General features: G+C 53.0%; 5 protein-coding genes across 5 annotated transcripts; 1 reads left to right on the top strand and 4 right to left on the bottom strand.

The window, feature by feature from the left end:
• Positions 1 to 248: 248 nt before the first annotated feature.
• NCS54_00435700 (Helo-like-N domain-containing protein) lies at positions 249 to 1579 on the top strand (the record flags this gene model as incomplete). The annotated part of the gene is made up of 2 exons (XM_053149897.1): positions 249 to 685; positions 745 to 1579. The coding sequence occupies exons 1-2, from the start codon at positions 270 to 272 to the stop codon at positions 1577 to 1579; spliced, it is 1251 nt and encodes a 416-aa protein (XP_053005872.1). The 5' UTR covers positions 249 to 269.
• Positions 1580 to 3470: 1891 nt separating this feature from the next.
• NCS54_00435600 (NmrA domain-containing protein) lies at positions 3471 to 4444 on the bottom strand (the record flags this gene model as incomplete). Its single annotated transcript, XM_053149896.1, has 2 exons — positions 3471 to 4352; positions 4409 to 4444. 2 exons carry the CDS (start codon positions 4442 to 4444, stop codon positions 3471 to 3473), a joined length of 918 nt encoding a protein of 305 aa, XP_053005871.1.
• A 1605-nt stretch (positions 4445 to 6049) lies between these two features.
• Positions 6050 to 8731, bottom strand: NCS54_00435500 (HeLo domain-containing protein; the record flags this gene model as incomplete). Its single annotated transcript, XM_053149895.1, has 1 exon — positions 6050 to 8731. The coding sequence occupies one exon, from the start codon at positions 8729 to 8731 to the stop codon at positions 6050 to 6052; it is 2682 nt and encodes an 893-aa protein (XP_053005870.1).
• Positions 8732 to 10683: 1952 nt separating this feature from the next.
• Positions 10684 to 11675, bottom strand: NCS54_00435400 (Hypothetical protein; the record flags this gene model as incomplete). The annotated part of the gene is made up of 3 exons (XM_053149894.1): positions 10684 to 10912; positions 10970 to 11157; positions 11208 to 11675. The coding sequence occupies 3 exons, from the start codon at positions 11673 to 11675 to the stop codon at positions 10684 to 10686; spliced, it is 885 nt and encodes a 294-aa protein (XP_053005869.1).
• A 2861-nt stretch (positions 11676 to 14536) lies between these two features.
• Positions 14537 to 17378, bottom strand: NCS54_00435300 (Protein kinase domain-containing protein; the record flags this gene model as incomplete). Its single annotated transcript, XM_053149893.1, has 2 exons — positions 14537 to 16665; positions 17297 to 17378. 2 exons carry the CDS (start codon positions 17376 to 17378, stop codon positions 14537 to 14539), a joined length of 2211 nt encoding a protein of 736 aa, XP_053005868.1.
• Between the last annotated feature and the right edge of the window lie 5627 nt (positions 17379 to 23005).

Below are 23005 nucleotides of genomic sequence, written 5' to 3'. Positions count from 1 at the left end.
ATGTTGGTGGCTCAACTGGCCGCCACGAGCAAACATCAACATGTTATCCGACATCAAGGCATTTCTAATAAAAGCAGTGGGGCACTGGCTTGAAATGGGATATGGTTTAAACAATGTTGTGATGACAAGAATGGGCTGGCTGCCTGCTGCCTGGAGGAAACAAGCCGTATGGCTCCACTAACTCAACCCCGCAGCAACCACCTGGAAAGTATCACCGGTTTTTACCACCATCACACCTCTTAGAGCTCCAAGTTTTCAAGTCTGTGACGATGGCAGACGGCCTCAGCATCGCCTCCAGCATTGTCGCACTAGTTGCTTTTGCTTTCAAATCCAGCACTGTTCTCTATACGACCGTCCGCGACTTCCAGAGCCAGGATAAGAACGTCCGCGCGCTGAAAAACGAGCTAGCCGACCTCAGAGGGGTTTTAGAGTCACTAGCCGAAACAGTTAACACCAATTCAAACATCAGTTTTGACGCTCTAAAGCTTCCTTTACTTCGTTGCGGCAAAACCTGCGAGGAGTATGGCGACCTCATTGCTCGGTGCACGAAGCATTCCGGCTCATCTCGACCAAGCTTTCGGGATTGGATCAGCCAGCAGTACCTCAAAGGAGACATAACTGATTTCAGAGAGATGCTTGCTGGATACAAATCCACTATCAATATAGCGCTGGCCGATGCAAACATGTAATGAAACAACCCCCAGGCCTCTAACGTGCAGCCATCTGATTGGAGATGTTTTATAGGCGCATGGTTTCCTCAATAACGCCTGACGCACTTGAAGAATACAAGGACTTGATACGCGATACGACGAGCGATCTACAGGAGCACATGACACGATTGGACGACAGAGTACGGGCTTTAGCTGCTTCCGAGGCTGAGAGTTCCGTCCGAGATGAGCCTGAGTGGATGGCTATGGTGGAAGAGAAGCAGAGTACTCAGGAAGGATTAAAGATCTGTTCACAACTATCTGCCCACATTGAGCGACTCGAATCAGCCTCGAAGGAGAACCCGCAGTTCTCACAACAGCCTTCAGCATACAAGTTCATCAGGAGTGGCTTGGGTGCCACCAAAGGCTCTATCCAATCCCTAGTTTCACGGCTTCAAACCCATGAGAACGACATTGACAAAAGAATGGAAGCGATGAGGTCTACAGTGCCCTTATCTGAGCACGAGGCTACCCAACTTGCACAGCTCCAAGAGACCAAGGAGAGCCTTCGCCAATGCATGAGCGTTGTCGCTGATGCGGGCGAGACTTTGTCCAATGAGCGGTACAACGTCTTCGAAGACATCACAATGGCTGACAACAGCTACGGCATTTCGGTCTCGACTGTGAAAGACCTCGTGATTGCGAGACGGCTCAACTTGAGCGGCAAGGCCCGTTATTTGGGCGGCCAGATCAGCGATGAGAGCTACCAGAGAACAATCGACGGCCTGACACAACTAGACCTGGAAAGTGTGAAGTCAAATGGACAAGGCGTCGGGCAAACATCTTCTGCTGATGGGCCTAACCGTGGCGGCGCAGTATCGCATGGGTTTGAGCGCTATGGGCGTGGTTTCAACCTACCAGATAAGCAGTAGCAGACGTGGCTGGTTATATGATGGAGGATTTTTCTTTGCTCTTATCGTCTAGGAAACGGTAATGCCCTGCTCGGCTACTATGACGTCTTTATATTATTTCCGCCTCTCCTTCATCATGACGTGTTACTGGTGACGTGCTCCAGCCGAGGCGTCACTACCAAGCGTAGGCACTGACTGGAGAGTGCCTATCGTTGCCTGCGTTAAGTAGGCTTGGAAAGCCATAACCCTCCGCTATATGCTGATAAGATCACGATGAGATATAAATAAATTATTAATAACTAGTCTATGTCTGTACTTTATTATACTAGCTTATATTACTTCTTAATTAAATATTGTAAGGGCATGTGTTACGCGGCTTTGTTCGAGCCCGCGCAACAACAGGCTCACGTGCCCCAACCCTTTCGGCGGGGTAGCACAAAGGAATCCTTTGTCTTTCGCCACGACTACCATCATCTTAGTTCTAGCAAGCTTCAGTACAATACAACCATTTTGCCTACCTTGCTTTGTGTGACCTAAGAAGTCATAGCTCTAACAGTTAACTATAGATATGCAGATTATCTTATTAAAGCTTAAATTCAGCCTTGTCCAATCACAGAGGCTTCACTGACCATAGTACCCACCTTCGTCTAGAACTAGTTCATGCACCAAGGCCCCGTGTAAGTGCCGACCCTCGTCGGTGAAGGTGTCTAATGCGTTGTCCCCGTCCTGTCTCATTGATATCGACAGTTGCATCAAGTTGTCGCCAATTTCCAGCAAGTGGGTATCCTGGAGGAGATACTGAAGCCAGAGGTGCAGGTCTCATCAGCGAAGAGCATGGACTGATCGGCGGAAACTAGCCAGTATACTGGGATAACCTGACTGCCCTGCCAAACCGAGTCTTTGAAGATGACCGCGATGGAGTGGATCTTTCTCTCCTAGGAAGCGGCCGCGGTCTCATTCGCCACGATGCGCGTCTTGGCGAACCAGTGGGGAGGGTTATTGTCGTCCGCCTCTTCGTCTGCGTTGCGGCCCCCCTAGTCGAGGAATAGGCCGATCCTCTTCGTGCCGCCCGGGTTGCAGAGCGTTGGCCGTTGTGGAACTAGAGGACGAGAGAGCAGTTGTGGATGTTGGTTTGAAGTTGAAATCGTCCGCATCCTTCCAAATCGCAATGGCCCCAGCAATAGTAAAAGGGCGCTGTTCCTCACTTGGAGGTCCGCCTTTACAACCGATAACAAGAAACGGGAAGCATTCGAAGAGGTCAGTGGCATTATAATGTTTAAGGAGGAACGTCTGCAGTGCAAGGCGTTAGGCGTCAGAAACATCATCGCCAGTTAGGAAACCATCCCTATCCCAGTAGGAGAGTTCTTGGAATTCCAGAGCAGCCGTTGAGATTGAGGTCGCGGGCTGGGATTGATAGGCTGATAAAGGTGATGCTTGCAAGACTTGACCGGGCGTAAAGGTTAGGGAGCCTCGGTGTGAGAGGGTTGACCACTGTTTGCGGGTCGTGTGCCATCGCAAGATCCGGCAGGTACAGGCCTCGAGTGGTGATCTTCGGTCTTCCCCTGTTCAAACCCGTGGCTTCTGCCCCTTCTGTCCAGACGCTCTACATCTAGGTCACCAAACATGACAGTTTTACCGACGAGACCGCCGGTCTGCCGCACCTCCTGCAGGCCATCGACCGAGCCAAGGCCGCCGACCACCGCATCACCGATACCGCCCCCCTAGTAACCACACACACCCTCGCCTAGGAGGCCGATACCTTCGTCCTGGCAATGCCGGTGGCCAAGCGCGCTCAAAGAGCATGGTTGATACTCCTATCGCGATCGAGCACTTAGGCGAAATGTAGTAGGCAATGTTCAGCGGTACTTAGGTATACCTAGACTAGAATATGGCCTCATAACGATCAAATGCTTCACGCAGAAGTCTTCTCATTGGCAATTTCCTTCATAAGCGCAATCACCTCCTCGTCGCTCATTTCCTCAACGCCCAACAGCTCATTATCCGTCTTTTCCAGCCTATTCACGTAACCCAGAGTAGAAATAGAGTACCTAACGATGTCACCCATAACCTGCCAGTCTACCTGGCCAGCCTGTAGCTGAGCCATGGCCTTTTCAAACACCTGGTTCATATCCAAATCCTCCTCCTCCCAGCCTTGGTCGCCTAGAGCCTTCTTGGCAAGATTCGCGAGCTCCCTCTGCGTCATTTGTCTGTTGCAGATGTAGCAGATTCGATTTCTGGTCTCTTGGGGCTTGGAGAGAACGTTTGCAACAGCTGTAGCCACCGAAGCGACAGTGGTATTCGGAACGACCGTGTTGCCGCCGTTCAGGTAGCTGATGCTTTTGTTCTCAAGGTCGATGGAGAGAAATTTCGTGCGAAGACCCCAATCGAGAAAGGAGTTGTTAGAGATGGCCGTCCAGGTAATCTTGCCGTCGTCGGCAAGCTTCTGGATGTGCTCCAGGGCCTTGGCCTTGCCTTGGAAGACAGCCAGGCCTCGCGCTTTGGCATTGGCCGGGTCCACACCAAACTCGGATGGGATCATTCTATAAACTCTGGCCACGACAGCGGCATCCGTCAAGCGGATGGCCACAGAAGGGTCAGTCGCCGAAGTGGCATCGATGAGGGCATCCTGATCCTTGAGGGCTTCGGTCAAGGCTGAAGCGGATCCGAAATCGACCACCTGCACGGCAACCCCCGAGGGTACATCACTCAAGGCCCTTCGAGAAAGAACAGTCACATTGAAGCCACCGGTTCTGACAAGAGTGTGCAGGATGACCGAACCCAAACTGCCAGATGCCTGAGATGCGTAGGTTAGCTCATATTGGAAGCCATAATAGCAAGTCTATTACCCACCCCGGCAAGAGCAACATTCTTAATTTGGCGAGACATTGTACAATGAGAGGAACTAGCCTTGATGGATTGGGGGTGGTTTTAGAGGCGAGTATGGAGCTATGATGTTGGAAGATGATCTGGAAAACACTCTGGCATACTGGCGACTATCCGAGACCTTTTAAGCCAAAATGCTGTAGTTCGTCTATGTTATCAGGCAGATAGATCCCAAGTATTATTCATCCCAATCAAAAAAATAACGAGATCGGATTCAATAAGGTACCGAAAAACATACGTTTGGCTCCCATCTGGAAAGTGTCGGCCCCGGCTTACACGAGCACACCGCAGTCTTGACGCCATGCGTGCCTCAACCCCCAAACCCCGAGCATAACTAGTCCAGTTCAGTAAGAAGGATGAGCACGTTTGTCATGCAAATTCACGGAGACCCTTGCCGTCGACAGGTTCGAAAATGTGGTTCCTGTCCGTTTAGGAAACTAACGTTAACTGATTGATACATAAGTACTCTCGCCAACGGGCATACGACGCTGGTCAGCTCAGTCGCTGACAGACAACTTTAGTCATCGATCGGCCATATTGGGTATAAGTTCCAAGTGGGATACCGACGTTTCAACTCTTACCACTGCTGTGCTCTAGCATGTTGGCTTGATCTAGGAGAGATGACTGGTGGACTCTTGGGAGAACTCGGGATGGACAATGGCTTCGTTCTCGGAAGAGGGCTGGAGCTGATTCATCTCCCTCAATAAGTTCATCCGTTCCCGAACCGCTGCTTGATTGAGTCTGCCGTCTACATTGGCCAGCGTGCTGTGATGCGACACCGAGTCGCCGATTACAAGCGAATGCAACTGCTGGCTGCCACTGAAATGAGGAAGTACTCCAGACGGCTCTAGGGATCTGCAGCGCTGGCGACTCAGTGTCATCGAGTACTGCAACTCGGAATCATTCATTCACACGTGCGCCCGAGACATTTTTTTTTTTTAATATTATATTATAATAATATTTCTCCGAAACGAGTGGAAGGGTGGTTGATGATGCTGGAACATCTCGCGACATCTCGACGTCCTGTAATAACCGTCTCCCAGCGTCAATCGAGACCAAACCATCCCCGATTCCTGACTCATTCATTTAACTTGACCATCTTTTCCTCATAACCCATTCCCAAGCCCAATCCCAAGCCCATTCCCGAATCCTTTCCAAAATCCATTCCCAAAGAAATTGTCATCAAGGAAATCGTCGTGAGGGGCATGTCGAGGCCATAACCCAAGCCATGTGAGGGGTCCAATCAGCAGCAACCAGTGTGCCACATGAACCCCCCAAAAAATATATATAACACACGGACAAATCGAAGTAAAAAACGCCCCCAATTAACACACTCAGAAACCGAAAGGAAAAACGAAAGGAAACCCCACCATCGCCAACTCAACAACATCTTCGCCATTAGGCCATCACCCTTCCACATACGACCATACCCACTGGAAAACTCGGGATCCCGTCCGCTCTCCCATAGATAAGCCAGTGAGGGGCGGATTAGTAGTTGGGTCGGTGACGACCAGCGAATCCCCGCTGTTGTATGTTTTTTGCAGTTGTGCTCTTTCGCCGAATCTCTCTCCTTTTTTTTTTTTTTTGTCGAAACTCTTCCTCCTGACCCTAGAAGATTTGTTGAGCGAGTTTCAAGGCGGCAAACCCGCCCAGAGGCTCAGACCTGATATAATACTTCAACTCGTCGCTCGGCACGTAACATCCAGACGTAGCCAGATACAGCAACATAGGCCCCTGAGGAGGAAGTTGCTGAATCGTCTCATAGTACGGCTCCAGAAAGTGAGCGATCAGGTTGCGATCCGAGGCGACCTTCCACCACCTCATCGAGTGCTTGACCTCCAGCTCGGCCATGGTCTCCCCGTCGGGGTTTTGCTCCAGGTAGTACTTGACAAAGTTGACCATGCCCATGCCGACGGCAAAGTAGAGTGTCTCGAGGCGCTCCGTCACTTCGCCGTCGGCGTTGCAGCAGAAGCTAAAGTGCCAGTTTTGGCCGCGCTTGCGACGAGTCTCGGCCACGAGGTCGTGGATCCTCATGAGCATGGTGTTGGTGAACTGGGGGCTGAACATGTCTGTTCGTCCCACGTAGAGCAAGCAGTTTGACATGTCGGTATCTGCTCTGCCGAATGTAGCCCCGAGTTCTTGAGCTATTCGGCATTGCTGCCAGGACATGGAGGCGAGAGCTGCATCTGCGTTGAAGTTGTGGTCTTGAAGCTCCAAGCTTGAAAGGGCCCATGAATCAAGCCGACTGAACCACTCAAACACAGTTCGATGAACAAACTCGATCGAAGAGTCAATCAAGATGTCATGGTGAGGGTGCGACTCTGGTGTTCCGCAGAAACACTTGGTCAAGTCATCCCCCTCACCCCGAATAACCTCCAAGAGTCCACCACAGCGGCTGGCAAGGCGGTGCTCGAGGGCCAAGCACTGTCTGTGACGCGACTGGAGGGTTCTCTCCGAATGAAGCTCAAAGTTCTCAAAGTCAAGGCCGTTCCCGTCGACAGCGGCCAAGCCGACGGTCCAGATCCGTCCATGCTCGGCCTCGGCGCTTCGCGACTGCTTGCTTCTGTAGCAGATACGGAGAATCTTGGCTGCCTGCTCGCGGTAGCGGAGATCCACCTGATTGAGCATGTGCGCGTACAGGTCCTCGAGATCATCTGGTATGTCCTCAATGCGTTGCTCAAGCTCGTAGAAGGCTTCAAATGCGTCGAACCCCTGAAGAAAAACCTTGGTAGCAAGGACAGTCCACAAAAAGATACCGTATGCCCTTTCAGCAAGTCTCTCGACGAGGATCAGGGCCATGGTTTCATCTACATCTCGCAGGGTTCTCATGTACCGATGGGAATCAGTCTTGTCCTGCACATATTGCAGAACGTCCCCGTCGGTGAGCTGATCAAGATGGAGCTTTGGCGCGTCGGCAAAGGACTCGACAAAGACGGGATTGGGCCTGCTCGACACGATCAACTTGATCTTGGGCGATTTGCTGAGCTTCTGGACAAAGGCGACTGCTCTGGCCGCGTCGCCGGCATACTCGTCCAAGGCATCGACGATGAAGCAGAAACGTCTGTCGAGAACGCCGTCCTCGGCCATCTTCTCAAAGGCAATTCTCACGTCCGCCACGGACGGAAGAGGAAGCGACTCGTGGGATTCGAAGAGACATCCTTCGTAGGCGTAGTGCCACAGGGTGGGCACAAGAGCGGGGATGGCGCTGGGTATCTCGTCGAGGATGTGATAGAGGATTGCCCTGGCCATACCATCTCGGCATTTCTGAAGGACCTTTCCCATCTTCCAGAAGAAGTAGGATCCCAGAGAGACGGTCTCTTCACCTCCCCAGGCATCCAGACGCCTCCTGGTCTCGGGATGGTTGAAGACGTGCTTGAGAAAGGTTGACTTGCCTGCACCAGCTTTCCCACAGACCCAGTAGATGTCGGATCCTGACTCTAACCAATCGGCGAGACTATCCCACCCGACGTCAGGCTGTTGTGGCGCATGAGACCATTGAAAAGTCCCAGGGTGAGGATCCTGCAGCTTCATCTTCCTCTCGTCCATGCCATCAAACCAGAGATTGTTCAAGACTCTTTTCCGCGCCATAAAGACAATGAGCTCCTCGGCCTCGCGAGCAATCGTAATTCTGATTTCCTTGGAGGCGTCGCGCACCATGCGCAAGTCATCCATGGTCTTGCACTTCCTGACGTCCTTCTTCGCCATCTCTGCCGTGCATTCGAGGAAGTCGGGTCTGTAGCCGAGTTTGTTGAGGGCATTGACGAGCTGTCTGACGTGCTCAAGGAACTTTTCGAAACCTACAGGGTCGCTGGCGACCCGTAAAAGCCTGGTCGTCGACGGTAAGTTGTCCGGAAGTCGCAGCACGCGAAGCTTCCGACGGGTAAAGTCGCTGTTGAATTTCTCCATGCGCGACTTGCTGAGGATGAAGTAGCTGTTGAGATAGGTCGCATCAGGCAGCGAGTCCTCTTGTTCATAGGTCATGATATTAAAGCGGCTCTTGAGCTGCGCCTTGTCCATGAGCATAGCCTGGGTGTTGTGTAGTAGCTCAAAGATCTGATGATGGGTGTCAAGCTCATCAAGGTAGTGGTCGTAGTCCTCTTCAAGGAGCTTAACCATATCGACCCACTGCAGGAGCAGGGTTCTCTCGATGTCGAGCTTGGCCTGGAGAAGGGGCCAATCGCTCTCCAGAGCCTTGAGGCAGGAGACATCTGAGAGTATGTCGAGGCAGGCCTTGAGGGCGCCTGCGATGCCGGCGTTGCCAGCGAGAGGCGGGGCGACGCCCAGGGTCATGTTGTCTGTAGTTGGTTCCGTAGTGGGTAATAGTACAAACTAAGAGGGTGAAGTAGTAGCTTGTGGATTGTTGTTGATGATTAGAGGCAAGGGTGAAGAAAAAGGGCAGAATTTATCAGGATGGGCGCCCAACTCAAGTTCTCTCTTGTCTTGTCTTCTCTTCTCCTGTGCGGGGTTTCCCATCCACCATCCATGTCTTATGCTACTGTAAGCCGCGTTACGACAGCGCATTTGCACGTTCAAGCAAACAAAAACGCCTTGCATGTTGGCTCTCGGATATGATAGGATTGTCCAGACGAGGGTGGCGAGCTGACCAGGGAAGCGGGCCGCGTCTTGGGTTTCGGCTGTTGGGTTGGTGAAGCGAGACGAGACGAGAAAAGAAATAACAGAACGCCAGTTCAGTCGTCGAATGCTCTCGTTCAACTTTAATTTATCAAGAGTCTGCAACTTAACAAGACGGACCCTCTTTTGATAATACAACTAGCACTACTTCTAGCTCTTCCAGTGTCGCTTGTGGCCCAAGGTGGTGTAGTGCCACGTATCTCGCCGAGCTATATTTTCTTCTTCCTCAGCAACTTCTGAGACAGTCCGTGCGAACCGCTTTTCAGCCAACAACCTTGGCCCTATCCTGTTCCGTGCAATCATGAACCCGGGCCAGGCACACGATGCACTCATCTTTACGTGACCTTGTCTCGCCCCTTCGGAAGAGGGCCCTGTCCACCACCTTCTGCGGTCCAGAACAAAGCCCCTATCCGAAACAAATGACTATTCAGAAATGCTGACACGCAGCCGTATTGTCCTTGCCGCTGCGAGTCCAACCAACCAAGCACCTTGACGGGCTTGATATCGCTTTAATCCTTGGCATCATGTAGGTATCTATCCGATATCCCATCCCTCTGCAGATTGTGTAACTCGAAATCAGGCTCTGAGTGTTCAGGGACAATACCCGGGAGGGGAAACCTCTTTTCTCAGCCCGCACAGCAAGCCACATGACATGTCACCATTGCTTCCCTGAAATCGCTACGTACCTCGTCTCGACTACCGATTTTCAGGTACTTCGTACATAGTGTGTAGTTGAGATCAGAGCCGCCTCCTCGCACGGGCCTCGCAGGGGAGTTGTGAGATCTCAATAGACGACTGCTTCATTGTCTTTATTCGCTTATCGTAGTATTTAGTTTGTCTGCTTCTTCTCCCGATCAGTATAAATGATTAACAGATTCAAGATCGTGTTGTTATCGAGCCATGACGACAGGATCATGGTCGCCGTGAGTTCAGGTTGACCTGGGGACTCGGTTATATCCCCCTGCATGCAAAATGTGCAATATACAGTGCTCAGCTCAGAGATGTAGAGCGGGGTTTGTGTGACAAAGGCATGCTTGACGCACGTTGGGATCAGTCTTAACAGTATGAATCGCGATTCTCATACGAGTCCTTCCAGAGCCTCGTTCACTTCTTGGTGGTCCCCATAGACAAAACCCCGAGACATAGCCTCAACCCGAGACTTCAACACCAGTAGCTCCATGTCAATGACCACTTCATGCATCAGAGTACAGCCTGAGTGAGTCAATGTAAACGGCCGCCGGTTACGCAGCCTTGTGGGTTGCATACGTGACACTCTCCACACTTGCTGTCAACTCTACGAGACAGAACACAACCGCCTTCTCTCGCCAAGGGGCCTGGGCTCAGATGGCTTCGGCAATAACAGGCATCGCGGGCCCTTGCTTGACGAGTGATAGGTCAGATTAGAGGAATATTATTGCTTCTTTATCAACCACAGAAGAATCATGCGGGGGTGGGTCATTCAGTATCTGCCAATACACTCTGTCTATGACGAACCGCTATGATCTGCAGTCGAGGCTTTGGGCAAGACCCTTGTTGTCTCATCAATGTGGTGGCTACGAGAGCCTCGTTTCCACCGACAGCTGAGCAAGAGGGCCAAATGCCAGCCCTGATTACGCAGACACGCAGCCGTCCTTGCTGTCCTCAATAAAGATACCGCCATAGATCAATCCCTCGTCGAGATCACTCTCCTGGAAGCCAGAGTTGACAACGTCATCCGTTCCAGTAGGCTTCTTCAGGATACCAATCTGGTACTGTCCCCGTCCAGAGTTATCGTTGGAAATGGGCTCCGTGACGGCTCGGAGGGGCTTGCGGCCCTCCGAGTACCAGGCTTGAATGGTGCTGCGACCGGTCAGCAAACAAAAAGAAACAACAATACAGTCTCAGGGTGAGACATACTTCTTGTCAAAGTCGAGCGTGATGGCAAAGTTCTGCCACACGTCCTTGAGGATAGGAGTGGACCAGATCTGCTTGTTGGTGCGGTCGAGAAGCTTCCAGGTGTCCTTGGGCAGGTCCTGGCCGATGATGGTACCGGCCTCAAAGTTGAATTGGTTGCTGGAGTAGTCACCCGCCTCATGCCAGACATTCTGTTCACCGTCAGCTCTGTTGTTTGCACTTTTTGCGTCAATTGTCTCACCAGGTACTCATGGCTGAGGTTGAGAGGCCGGCTCTCGTCCTGCAGAATGCTGAAGTGAAGTGTCTTTACGCCTTCAGAAGCAGGGCTCTTCTCATTGTCGTCCTTGGCAAATTGCAGACCGGCACGACGGAAGCCGTGCTGCTGCATAAAAATGCTCTCATCACTGATGGTGACCTCAAGAGGGACAGTCCGAGAGACAGCATCGAATCGAGATCGAGGCGTGTTCTTGGGAAGCAGAAGAATCTCAGACCAAGAGATGTTGTTCCCCTTGACATAGCCAGGGTTGAAGGGGTTCCAGCCACCGCCGTTCTCGGTATCAAAGTCGGTCAGAGAGGCATTGGCGGGGACACGGCCATCAAAGACAACGGCGCAAGAGTTGCTGGCCTTGGAGTAGGTGTGGAAACGGTGGCCGAGAGGAGTGGCCGAGACAGCGGAGAAAACGAGAGCGAAGAAGGCTGCGGCACGCATTTCGAATGATTGTGGGTGATATGTACAAACGAGAGTAATGAATGAATGACAAGAAAACAAACACTATCCAGTAGTGAACGAGCTGAAGAGGACTTGATTGATGAGACACTCAAGGGACAGAAGACGTCTGATATATATGCCCTCATGCTCATCTACCGGCGGCTTCTTCGGTAGTTGCCAAGCTTCCGAAACAAATTACAAGGCTTCGTCATCGTATACGGCACATGAAGAACGAATTCCTCACCAATCCTACCATGTCCTCACGAAATTATGGCAACCATTGGAGGGAAAATAGCTGCCTTTTGTACTGAACCTGTGGGCCGGGACTGGTACTGTTGTATCTGAAACGGGCTTCTAGAAGCTAGAAAAGCTTAAAGCGTTGCGCTTGGCTCTAAATAGACGACAAGGTTTAATTAAGGAACCGCTCCGGGTCGTGACAGGTTCCAGAGGTTCCGGACCTGGTAGCAGAAGAAACACGGGCCATTTCGTCATCTTCTCGAAGAAGAGATGGTTTTGAACCCCTAAAGCATCAGGGCCCATCATTCGTAATCATCCTCCATCATCACATGACCCATTACACCGAGCATCCCTTGAAAGCCACCGGGACAGCCCGTCATCTTACTCTCAAAAGGCCCGAACCTCCAGCCCTACGGCGCCTCCCGTTCGGCTTCGGCGCAACCTCCGTCTCGGTCCCACAGTCCCGGCCCCGACCGGCCCTCCCGACCCGGAGCCCATCGGAGTAGTTCTCACGGGAATACCCACGACCCTGACAAGCTATAGTTTGCGCTATGACAAGGCGCTATGCCACGTCTTCACGAGTCAAACGGCATGGCATCTCAGCATTAAAGTTCAGTCACCAAAAGGAATTGTCCACCATGTGTCCAACCCAAACCTTGAGCCCGCCACAGCCGCCCAAGTACACTATCTTCACACCCTCACGATGTTCTCTCTTCCTACATTGCAGTAGTGTTTTCCCACAGAACATCACAATCACCCTCTAGCAAACGATAAAGGACGATCCCCCTCAATACAACGGATTTCCCAAAAACTTGACCGAGCATCTCCGGGGAGATGATCCCCCACGGCGCCTCCCGCATGAAAGGTGAAAAACGCGGGCACGAATCACCTTGGCTCACCGAGGACGCCCGCTCATGTCGGCATCTCCCATCCGCCGACCGGTGTGTGCGCCAGCGCTGCAGCAAGGGCGGGTTGAAAGTGCAAACTTGTGTGAAATGTAGTTTGAGGGAGAGGGAAAAAAAAGCCTCACTGAAAATGATGTATGGTGTTCGGCACGTTCTATCCGTGACGGTGCAGCAAATCCTACACACATGGATATAGCATTTGTTTTCTTCTTGTCTGTGTGTGTGATACTGCATATCGACTTACCAGGTGACTACAGGGTCCAGCCATGTATTTGTAGATTACATCAAACTGCACAGACTATCAATCCACGAAGCGTCAAAACTCGCAGTTTAGTCAAATGCTTGAATAAGCAATTATATGCTTAACGCTGCGGCATGATACATGATGCCGGTCCAGAAGATGGGACGAGCTGCTCTTTGACACATGGTGGTGCTTGGCTTCACGCCCCGAGGCGTTGTATCTACCAACTCTGCATTTGCATCTTCACTCCCTCCCCCTTCAACAAACATGGATTGTACAGCTTCACTTTCAGCCTGGACGGCGTCACAGACAAGCAGGACATTAAACACCTCAAATAAACATAACCAGCGGTGAGTCATCTAGTCCTTCGTTTAGCCCCAGTTCCCTCGATTCCGACTCGACCAGAACCCTCCGACGTCGCCCACCACTGCCCGTCAACACCATCACCATGATATATTCCGACAGCTCCCTGTGGTGAGACACGGCATGTCGCGTGGGATGCTTTCCACCCTTGTATCACCTTGATTCCACCCATTCCATTGTCCTCTGCGAGCAAGCATCCCAGCCCACCGTATCGGCGCAACTGACACGCCACAACGCGGGATATACTTCTCCTCGGCGGGCCAAAGCACCTGACAGGTCGACAGGCATCACCGTCCGGCGCCGAAGAAGTGTCACAGATGGCCCGAGAAAGCCCCTTTACAATGGATACCAGTTTATTCACGCATACAGGTTTGGATGGATCAAGAATGCAACTGTCTATTCTGCTGATTCGCAAGACAATGACTGACGGTAATGGCTCAACAACCACCACGCAATGTCCAAGTGTCCCAATACTTGTAACTAGGTCGTAGTATAAGCATAAGCAATCTTGAAAGGGCGCTTCTTCGCATCCAAAAAGAAAAAAAAACGTAGCAGAATAAACAAAGGATGAATTGACAACCCCCCAGGTCATCTCCATCCCAACTTTTCTTTCCATCTACCGGGACAGTTGACCATGGTATATAATCAACCCTCGCCAGATTCCCAAAGAAAAGGCACAAGAGACTGATATTCGGGGGTATTAAGCCTGCTTGCTTCCAATTCTGTCCTCCGTATCCGTTGGTCCATAGCATAGTACAACGTAGTGGGCAAAAAAAGAACGGTTTCAACTGCAACCGTATGTTATGTACAGTTCAGAGCACTAAGTAAAGAGAAACGACAGTGAAATCATCAACTCCGGACCATGCGGGCTGCCCAGCTCCCCAGTCCATGGTCCTCTCCCCAACGCCCTTATAGATGCATGCAAATGACAAGCAGCGCAGTCAAAGAATGCATGCCCTCATTCGAGGGCTGCTTGTCGAAAGACAAAGGAAAGAAATGAAAGCCCCAGCTTGTGATATCATGCCCGATAGAGTCGTATTATAGTATCTGTGACTGAATCGGGCCCATCTCGTCAAGAAAAAAAAATCTCGTTTCGTTGACATTCGTAAATTCGTCTAATAGCCAGGTTGGCCTGGCATCTTGCCCAGGGAGTGACCGCCAGACATCTTCGGGGGCAGGTGATTGTGGCAGAAGATCTTCTTGTTTCCGTTGACCTTGTTGTCCTTCTTGGTGGCGTCGATAACCAGAGCTGGGTCGTCATATGATTCTACCTGGCAACACTCGACATTCTTCATCCATCGGTTGTTGATGACCTCGTTAATGCCGATACGCTTGTGAGGGTCGGGGTTAAGCATCTGCAGCAACAGGCGGCGAAGAGCAGGCGGAGTAACGCCAACGTCGAGGGCGTAGCACTTGGGGTAGTCGCTGTCGGAAATACAAGCATCGCACTCGGGGTGCTTAGCGTACCACTTGTTCCAGCCATCAACGAGCTTGTCGTAGTGCAGGTTACCCGCCTCAGCACGGGACCAAATAGCACCGCCAAAGGTGAGGTAGATCATGATGATGGCTGAGCTCCACACATCCAGGGCGCGAGGGTCGTAGGCTTCCTTCTTGGCAAGCACCTCGGGGGCGATGTAGGGCTCACTGCCGCAGATGCCAGGAGAGCAAAGGCGAACCTCACCCATATTACGGCCGCATTGTCCGCCAGCCTCACGAAGACCAGGATGAGTGCCTGAGAAGACTTCTGAGACACCAAAATCGGTAATCTTCAGCTTGCTGTCCTTGGTAATCAAAAGGTTCTCCAACTTGATATCACGATGAGCAATACCGTTGGCGTGGAGGTAGGCAACACCCTGAATCAACTGCTTGAAGAGACACAGGCGGTCCTTCTTGCGCTCCTCACCCTTGAGGTGACCCTTCTGAACCAGGCTGAAGAGATCGCCTTCGGAGCAGTACTCCATAACGTGGTTCCAACGGGAGTGGTCGGTGCAGAGGCGGAAAGTCTCGATGATGTTGGGATGGTGCAGACTCTTGGCGATGCTGAACTCGGACTTGATCTTGTTCTCGTAGTCCTGTTCGCTCTCACGGCGAGACTTACCACGGAATTCCTTGACGGCATAGAGCTCTTCGGGGTAACCCTTGCGCATCATGAGCCTCACCTTGGAGGCAGCTCCCTTTCCGAGATGCTTGCCATGACGGCCAAGGAACTTGCGCTGGTACTCAAACTCGCTTTGTAGTTCGACAACATCGACAGCAAAATCATCGGGGAGGCTAAGACTCATGCGCCTAGCCTTGGCACCAGTACCAGAGTCCGGAGGGAGCGGCCAGACGCTGCGTTGGGGAGGGTACATGGTCTCATCTTGCTCGGCGGGCGGTGGCAGAGGAGTGTTGGGACGGCTTCCGTCGAAGCTGCTAGCTCGACGGCTAAGCTGGGGGCGCTTGTCTCCATTCGCACTCTTGGCGTTTGAAGTAACAAAGCCGATAGTTCGGCCACGGAGATTCAGACCGGTGGAGGCCCGGTTCTTCTTGAAGTCACTCTGGCTGGGCAGGTTGTTGGCTGAGCGCTCACGGTGCACTGAAGCCATTTCGAGACCGGCATCGCTTGGTGACGGGGGCGAGTTGGAGCGAGTTGTAGCCGAAGAGCGGTTCATGGAGAAGCGCCGACGGTGGGTGGCTCGTGGGTTACCGTTGGTCTGAGGTTCTGTGGGTGCAGAAACAACGGAAGGAGTGGCAGAGTCCATGATGGCCGAGTTGTTGGCCACCTGGGAATTTGAGCGGCGGAAAAAGTTGGACATTGTGCGCTTGAAGCTCGAGGTCGAGCCGCGAGTCGACCGTTTGGAGAGCGGAGTTCCGGTGGAGGTGACTTCGTAGTCCGTATACTTGGGGGTTGTAGATTCGGTATGCGAAGGTCGACGAGAAGACTGTGTTTGTGTCTGATAGAGCGCCTTGCTGTTGCTGTTGGCGCCTGGAATAGGAATAGGAACGGCGCCTGATGTGACTGAGCTAGCTTGGTAGGACTGGTAGCTCTGGAGGTCTGCGAGGTCTTGATTCTCAAGCGTAAAGTCCTGGGACTGACGACCACTGATGGGAGTGACTGGTTCAATGGCGGATTCGCTGCCAGACTCTCCACCTTCCTCGAGAACAATTGACTCGGTCAGGTCGGTGAGATATTGACGCGGCGATGAGGCAGAAGGGAAGCTGATGGCCGAATTTGGGCTCAAAGGAGCAGAAGCGGCACTTTTATCTGTGGCGACCGCGAACAAAACAGACGTCAGCACGCAGGGGTTGATTAAACTTGGGAGAGTTGAACAGGGTGAAAGGTCAAAGGTGACAAGGAACAAGGGACACAAGGACAAAGCATGAGGCAGAATGAGAGATCAGACAGGGAGTGAAGCGGAAGCGAGGCAGGGATCGGATGTGAAGAGATCCCCCAGCCCAGGCCCCAAGTCCGTCCGCCCACCAAGCCAAGGCACAGCACAGGAGCCGCAGGGCGGAAAAGGATTGCCCGCCTGTGGATGGACGGCGAATGCGTTGGGTGATGGATGCTCTTGTCAAGGCAAAGAGGCTCCAGCCGGTTGCATGCTTTCCCTTTAGCCAGTGACAACACGGTCGTGATGGCCAAGTCCCACGTTGATCGCGTCACTGGTGCCCCGGGCTCGATCCACGGAGATGCTTCTCGCTTTCGGGGCGACGGGGCTTGACGATGACAAACGCAAGGCAAAGCAACAACGCGAGAGCGAGGGAAATGACCCGGAGACTGGGAGAACAGGAGGGGGACGGATTGGAGCGAGGATTGGGGGGTTACCAAGATTGGCTTGGCCCAAGTGCAAGAGAGGCAAAAATGAATGATTACTGAGAGAAGAGGGTCTCCATACCTGCTGAGTCGAGCATGGAGCTCTGATGTGGTTGGTGCTGGTGGGGTGCCACGAGCATCCCTGGGCCCGAGAATGCCGCCATCGTGATGGAGCGAGTTGCTGTTTCGGGGGGTCTCGGGGAGCTAGGTCGCTAAACTGCGGTGGATTCTAATGTCCAGAAGCGCTGGGGGTCCTCTGCTTCTTTATCCTGTCGGGGGCTTGTGGTGGATGTGTGCGTCTGGTCTGGCGGGGGGTACTGCGCTTCGGTGTACAGGCGGCGCCTAAGGTACAGGGGGTAAAGGGCAGAGGTTGGGGGCGGTTGCTGGTCACTGGGAAAGGCGAGGAACCACGACGTCAGGGCCACACACCATCCAAGAGATGGGTCAAATCGAGGATGGAGACGCTTCAGCAGCTGTCGCAGGCTGGGTCGTGCTCGTGGTTGGTTCGTTTGGTTTTTCCACGGTTGGCTGGCCCGTCACAGGCGTCCCAGGTTCGACGGCAGTTCCGAGAGCTGTTGCGGATTGCGGCGAAAGATGTCCAAGATTTGCGATCTTGGCGTTGCGTGCTGAGAGCCTTTCGGTCGTTCTGTCGGCCACTCAAGCTGCCCACGAGGGTTGTTGATACCGTGACGAGGGGATAAGGACGATAGGTGATCTGACTTTTAGTCGCCGGTTAAACAGATATGACAGAATGCCAATGTTGATCTGGTGCGAGTCTGAGTCGATTTGGATCTCGTGCCCGTGTAAGCCCAGGCGTCGATGCGGCGTTGTCGGTTGTCGAGATGCGTGCGAATGGAGATCCGTTTCCGTTGGCTGTTCTGTTCTCAATCAAGGCCTTCGGTGTTCGTTCCTGCCACGTTCTTTCCGTTGTTCGTAGAGGTAGATGTTGGAATGAACAGTCGGGGTCACCGCGTGGATAACTGATCCGGAGGAGGACGCGATGGCCGAAGGAGAAGAGGAAGACGACGGGGAGGAAGCGGCATCAAATAAGCCGACTTGGGTTATATAACTGGGCAAGTAGAGCAGCTCAAGCTGTCGTTTTCCACCAGCATGGAAACAAAAAAGAGTAAAAAGGAGAAGGGGGAGCCGCGAGCTTGGAGATGAGGAAACTCAGAAAAAAGCGCGCAGCTTGTCTTTTGTGTTTCGCCGTCTGGGGCGGCAACAAGCTACCAACGCTACGAGTGAAGCCGGCTGCTGTCGCTCACTCGTACATTTCGGTCCCTTGTTGAGCGTCCACCACCCCAGCCCACCAGAGCCAAACCAAACCCAGGAGCCTCTATGGCTTGCCTGCTCTGGATGTGGATGTGGACCAGCCGGCGGACGTGGGGAACTCGACCGGGGTGAGGATGCCTTGCCAAGGGGAGGGGGCGTGCGCATACTGAAGATACACGCGCACACACAAAGTGACTGATTTGGATGCACTGATTGACAAGTGGCTCAGGGTTTGGCTTGAGGCTTGACGTGGGCTTGAGTGGAGAGTGTGCCGGTGATCAAGGGAAAATCAGGAAGCCATCGTCGGACACTACAGAGTCAACTGTCTCTTCTATCGGCCTTCTGCTGCCCGTTCCATCAATTCCAGTGCTTCTCAATGGGACCGGGACGTGAGTGGTTGGATTCGATCCATCCATGGATCTCTGCTTGGCGGAATACGGATACGTACCTAAATAAGCACAGTGCGTGATTTTTCTCCCATCTTTTGAACGAATCCACATGGATTCATCCATGGAATTATGCGACCCAGTCAGTCAGTGGGTGAATCCTCTTTTGCGTCTGGAGATCCATTGCAAGACGCAGATTGGTGTGTCCTGCATTGGATGAGGGCGCGGGTGAAGAAATAGATGAGACACCAGAGAGTGAAGGTGCCAGCTGCTTTCAAGTACCGTTTCTAAATGGTCCAATAATATATGTGAGAGTGAGGAAATGCCAGGAAAGAGCATCCTAACAGAATGCAACACTCTAAGAATCTCTTATGCCTTGCTTTGTGATTCCTGTTCAGGCATTGTGGTCATGCTCTGTGAGGACAAATAATGCCTCTGTGTTGTTGTCCGTTTTTTATGTCACCCATGTGGTGAGGTCAGTCTCCCAGGCAGGGTCACTCTCCCCTACAAGTCGACCGAGGTCCCCAGTTTTCTTTCCAAGCGTCCCAGGAGTTTGCTACTTCAACTGCCTCTTGGGGCTCTGTTGACTCTGCGGCACAATTGAATCAACGTGACTGTTGTCAGTTGTGTGCTGTCTCTTGGTCGACCTCTTCTTCCTTCCCATCCTCGCGTATACGGTGCACAGCCAGATAAACTTGCTCGTCTGCAGCCATGCAGCAGCTCATGTGAGTTGAAATGAAGAGCACCAAGCGCGCACCCGCGCCTTCCCTGTTAACGGTAGTCAGCGCACACTGTACCTTCCACCTGAAGAATCGGTCTTTGATTTGGTGCTCCGTGATTGGTCAGACCTCCCTGTCAAGCCGGTGTCACTTTCCCCGTTTCGAGATGGACAGTTCGGTCTCCTCCAACCTGTGACAGCCATCCACCTGCACAAGCCCCACCGCCATCTTTGGCTTGTGTAAGCGCCTCCTTCAATTGCACGCTCCCAAACAACTTATGGATGCATATCATGAAGGCGTCTCGAACGATCATGAACTCTCGTTGGTGTTGCCTCTTGTTGGCCCCATGATTGCATCGTCAATGTCCCACCTCAAACACAGCAGCTCCTGTCTTGCGAATTGCCCACTGAGGTCCTTGTCTCGTCAATCTGTTGCCGCATCATGGCAATCCACCCCCAGGCAATTCCAGCTCGAGCATCTCCCCGAGACCCTGCTTCTGCCAAGACCATCAGAAAGCGATCGTGACGCTGCGAGGGGAGTCATCGTCATCAGATGCTACATCATGCTCCCGTCCAGAACACTCGCCCTGACGAGGAATTGAAGACGCCCTTCGTGGCGATGCATTGCCCATCATCAGGCACTCTCCACTCAGACGCATCACGATTTCACGACTGAAGCTCTTACTCCCTGATGAGGCGCAATGGCTCTCGGTCAATAATCCCGCGCCTCATCCCAGCCTTGTCTCGCCCTGCCTCGCTGCTCAACGTCCAACGCCCGCTGTGATGGACCAGGAGAACAGTTGTCTAACCGGACGGAACTCCTTGCTGTCGGCCCCGTTTCGCAGTCCCTCTCCTGACCGCTGCGGCCCTTTTCCTAGTCGCCTCGCGTGCCCTTCAGCCAATTTGAGCCGGCATCCAAAGCCCGCACCTTCTAATCTCCAGAAACCGAATCCAGAACCCAGCAGACCGACGAGCCACTGCGTCGTCCGCCATGGGTTCTGTGCTGAGACTGCATTAACATGCTGCAGTGGCTGCCCCACGCGAGCCGAGGGCTGGAAACAGTGGGCGACCACTGCAACGCTATCCACGCGTACCCGCTCAGCCGCCTCGCCTGAGTTGGCAGTGGAGGGCGACCGCTGGAGACAGGACGGCGACGGAACCTGGGCAGATTAATTATAGGTCCCTCGGCCTTCTCACGCCCTGTGAGGGCCGGTTGCGCTGCTGCCACTAAACGAAAGGGCATCGCTGACATGCACCGCGACAACCGCCTTGGGGGGTCCATTTGATTGGCATCAGTCGGGAGAAACGGCAATTCTTGCCAACAGCACGAGACCAGCAACATCCACCATCAAACCTGCAACCAGACATGAGCCTCTCCATGTTGTCGGGTTTTACATATCTGTTCTGGCACCGGATTGGTTGGGGGCTTGGTGTTGCGCACCTCAGGGCAGCCGCAATCGCGCGCATCCTTTCATCCGCGAAGCCGCGGATCCTCGACAACCACAATGTTTCTCGTCAATGCGGCTCTGGTATCAGGAGGTCACTCGGCCGGCATATTTCCAGCATGCCAGGCAGGACCCGGTTGGCTTCCCGGGTCTGCTTCACTGCTTGAAGCCCATTGACAGAGCCATGCCTGACGCGTTCCCTATGCTTGCCAAGCGCAACTGCGGTGAATCCAGAGCCACGACAGCATCAAGGACGACATCAACTTGCGGCAATGCTGATGATCATTCCTCGCCTCGACATTACTGCCGACGGTGACCCCTGAGTAGCCCGCAAAAGATGTGTACGCAGTAACTACACGTCGTGCATCTCGACACAGATCTCAGATACAGTGCGGTTCATCTAATTACAGCCGTCGTTGCTGCCATTGCGCCTCACCGTGACGTGGATTGAGACACGTTGCGCGGCGGTTTGAGATTATTCCAAGTAAGCTTGAATTCTAGCTCACAGCCGTCACCGTCTGATCGACACCAGATAAGAGTCTCGCAGGCGGCATTTACGTACGTGCAACGCAAATCGCATGGGAATTGATTAACAACAATTTGAGACCCAGGGATACGCCTGGGGCGTGTCGGAGTCAAACTATCGGTCTGTCTCTGCCTCCTGGCCTCAGTAACAAGCGCAGTCTCCACGTCACCTTGAAACGCTTCTTGTCATTTCAATAAGGCCGCCAGCAAAGTGAGGATCATCATCAATATTACCGCCGAATTCAAAGGCGAAGGACACGAAGCAAAACAGGGTCGCACCCCAGGTCTAACCTGTCTGCACTCTCCGGCTCTAGAGAATCAGCCAAAGTCCCTTGTTGCCAAGCCTGTCGGTCTTTCCCCCTGTTCTAGTGGCCCTGGTTGGTTGGACTCCGAGATCTCGGCTGCTCCAGCAGCAAATCCAGGGACTCCTCGGTGGCCGTTTGGCTCTGCAGACCGCGGTTGCTTCTGAGCCTCCGATGCCGGTTTTGGAACACTGGGAAGAGATGCCAGTCTATTCCCGCCCACCTTGGATCTTGACCGAGTGCATCGTCCAGCACCCACGGCGCCTCGAGCGGCTGTTTCTTGGTGTTTAAAGCGGTCTCGTGGGCTAACATCGTGTACGAAAAAGGCTCCCCAGAGCCGGTCCGGTGCGGGATCTCCATTCCACACCCACCCTAACCCACACCCAGCCAAGCCATCTTCTCGCCTCTGCAGGGCAGGGATGGAGGACACGGGTGCGAGTGCGTCATATGCGCCCCGGAGAGACCAGGGGCTGAGATGATCCCTGAATAACCCGTGGCACGGTCCCCAATCTTTTGTGTGTCTCACTCACACTCTCGACCATCGATTGGCGGTTGCCCTTTTTCATGTGCCTGCTCTGAACGCTCATCAACCACCCATCATGGGCCGTCCAAGAAACGGAGACGAGCACGGTTTGAGTTAAACAGAGGGATCGACGACGGTTTCTAAATTAACAACATCTCCACTGGGCCGTGTCAAGTGAATTGATCAAAGTCTTGTCCTCGAATACCCCCGACAAACAAATGTCTCACCGCAATGGCTGCTATACCGATTTTCATTGCCGGTTAGCTCTGCCAGGTCACTCCGCCCAGGGCCAACAAAGCGTCATGACGAGGCTGTTGAGATCACCGACAGTTGTCAACAGCAATAGCATCCGTCTTACAGTTGGGTGTGGGGATTAAAGAATGACTTATTAGTGCTGTCGTCTAGGGTTCTCCCGTCCTTTCCGTTTTGCCAAAGGATACAGTGCGCAGCGGGCATTGCCTCGCTCATCCATTTGAGGTTCGGCATGGCAGTTTGGGTTACGGTGTCGCGACATGCTTGGCAGAATTTGGTAAGGATGGGACACGCTAGTTGGACGGGCTCTGCCACACCGTTGTTCGGTGAGTTGTTCATTCTGCCCTCACCTGAAGGTTGATGGTGAT

Source organism: Fusarium falciforme, chromosome 3, assembly GCF_026873545.1.
Source record: "Fusarium falciforme chromosome 3, complete sequence".
Classification (NCBI taxonomy): Eukaryota; Fungi; Ascomycota; class Sordariomycetes; order Hypocreales; family Nectriaceae; genus Fusarium; species Fusarium falciforme.
The sequence above is the reverse complement of the archived record's forward strand: the minus strand, read 5'-3'. Positions and strand labels throughout refer to the sequence as shown.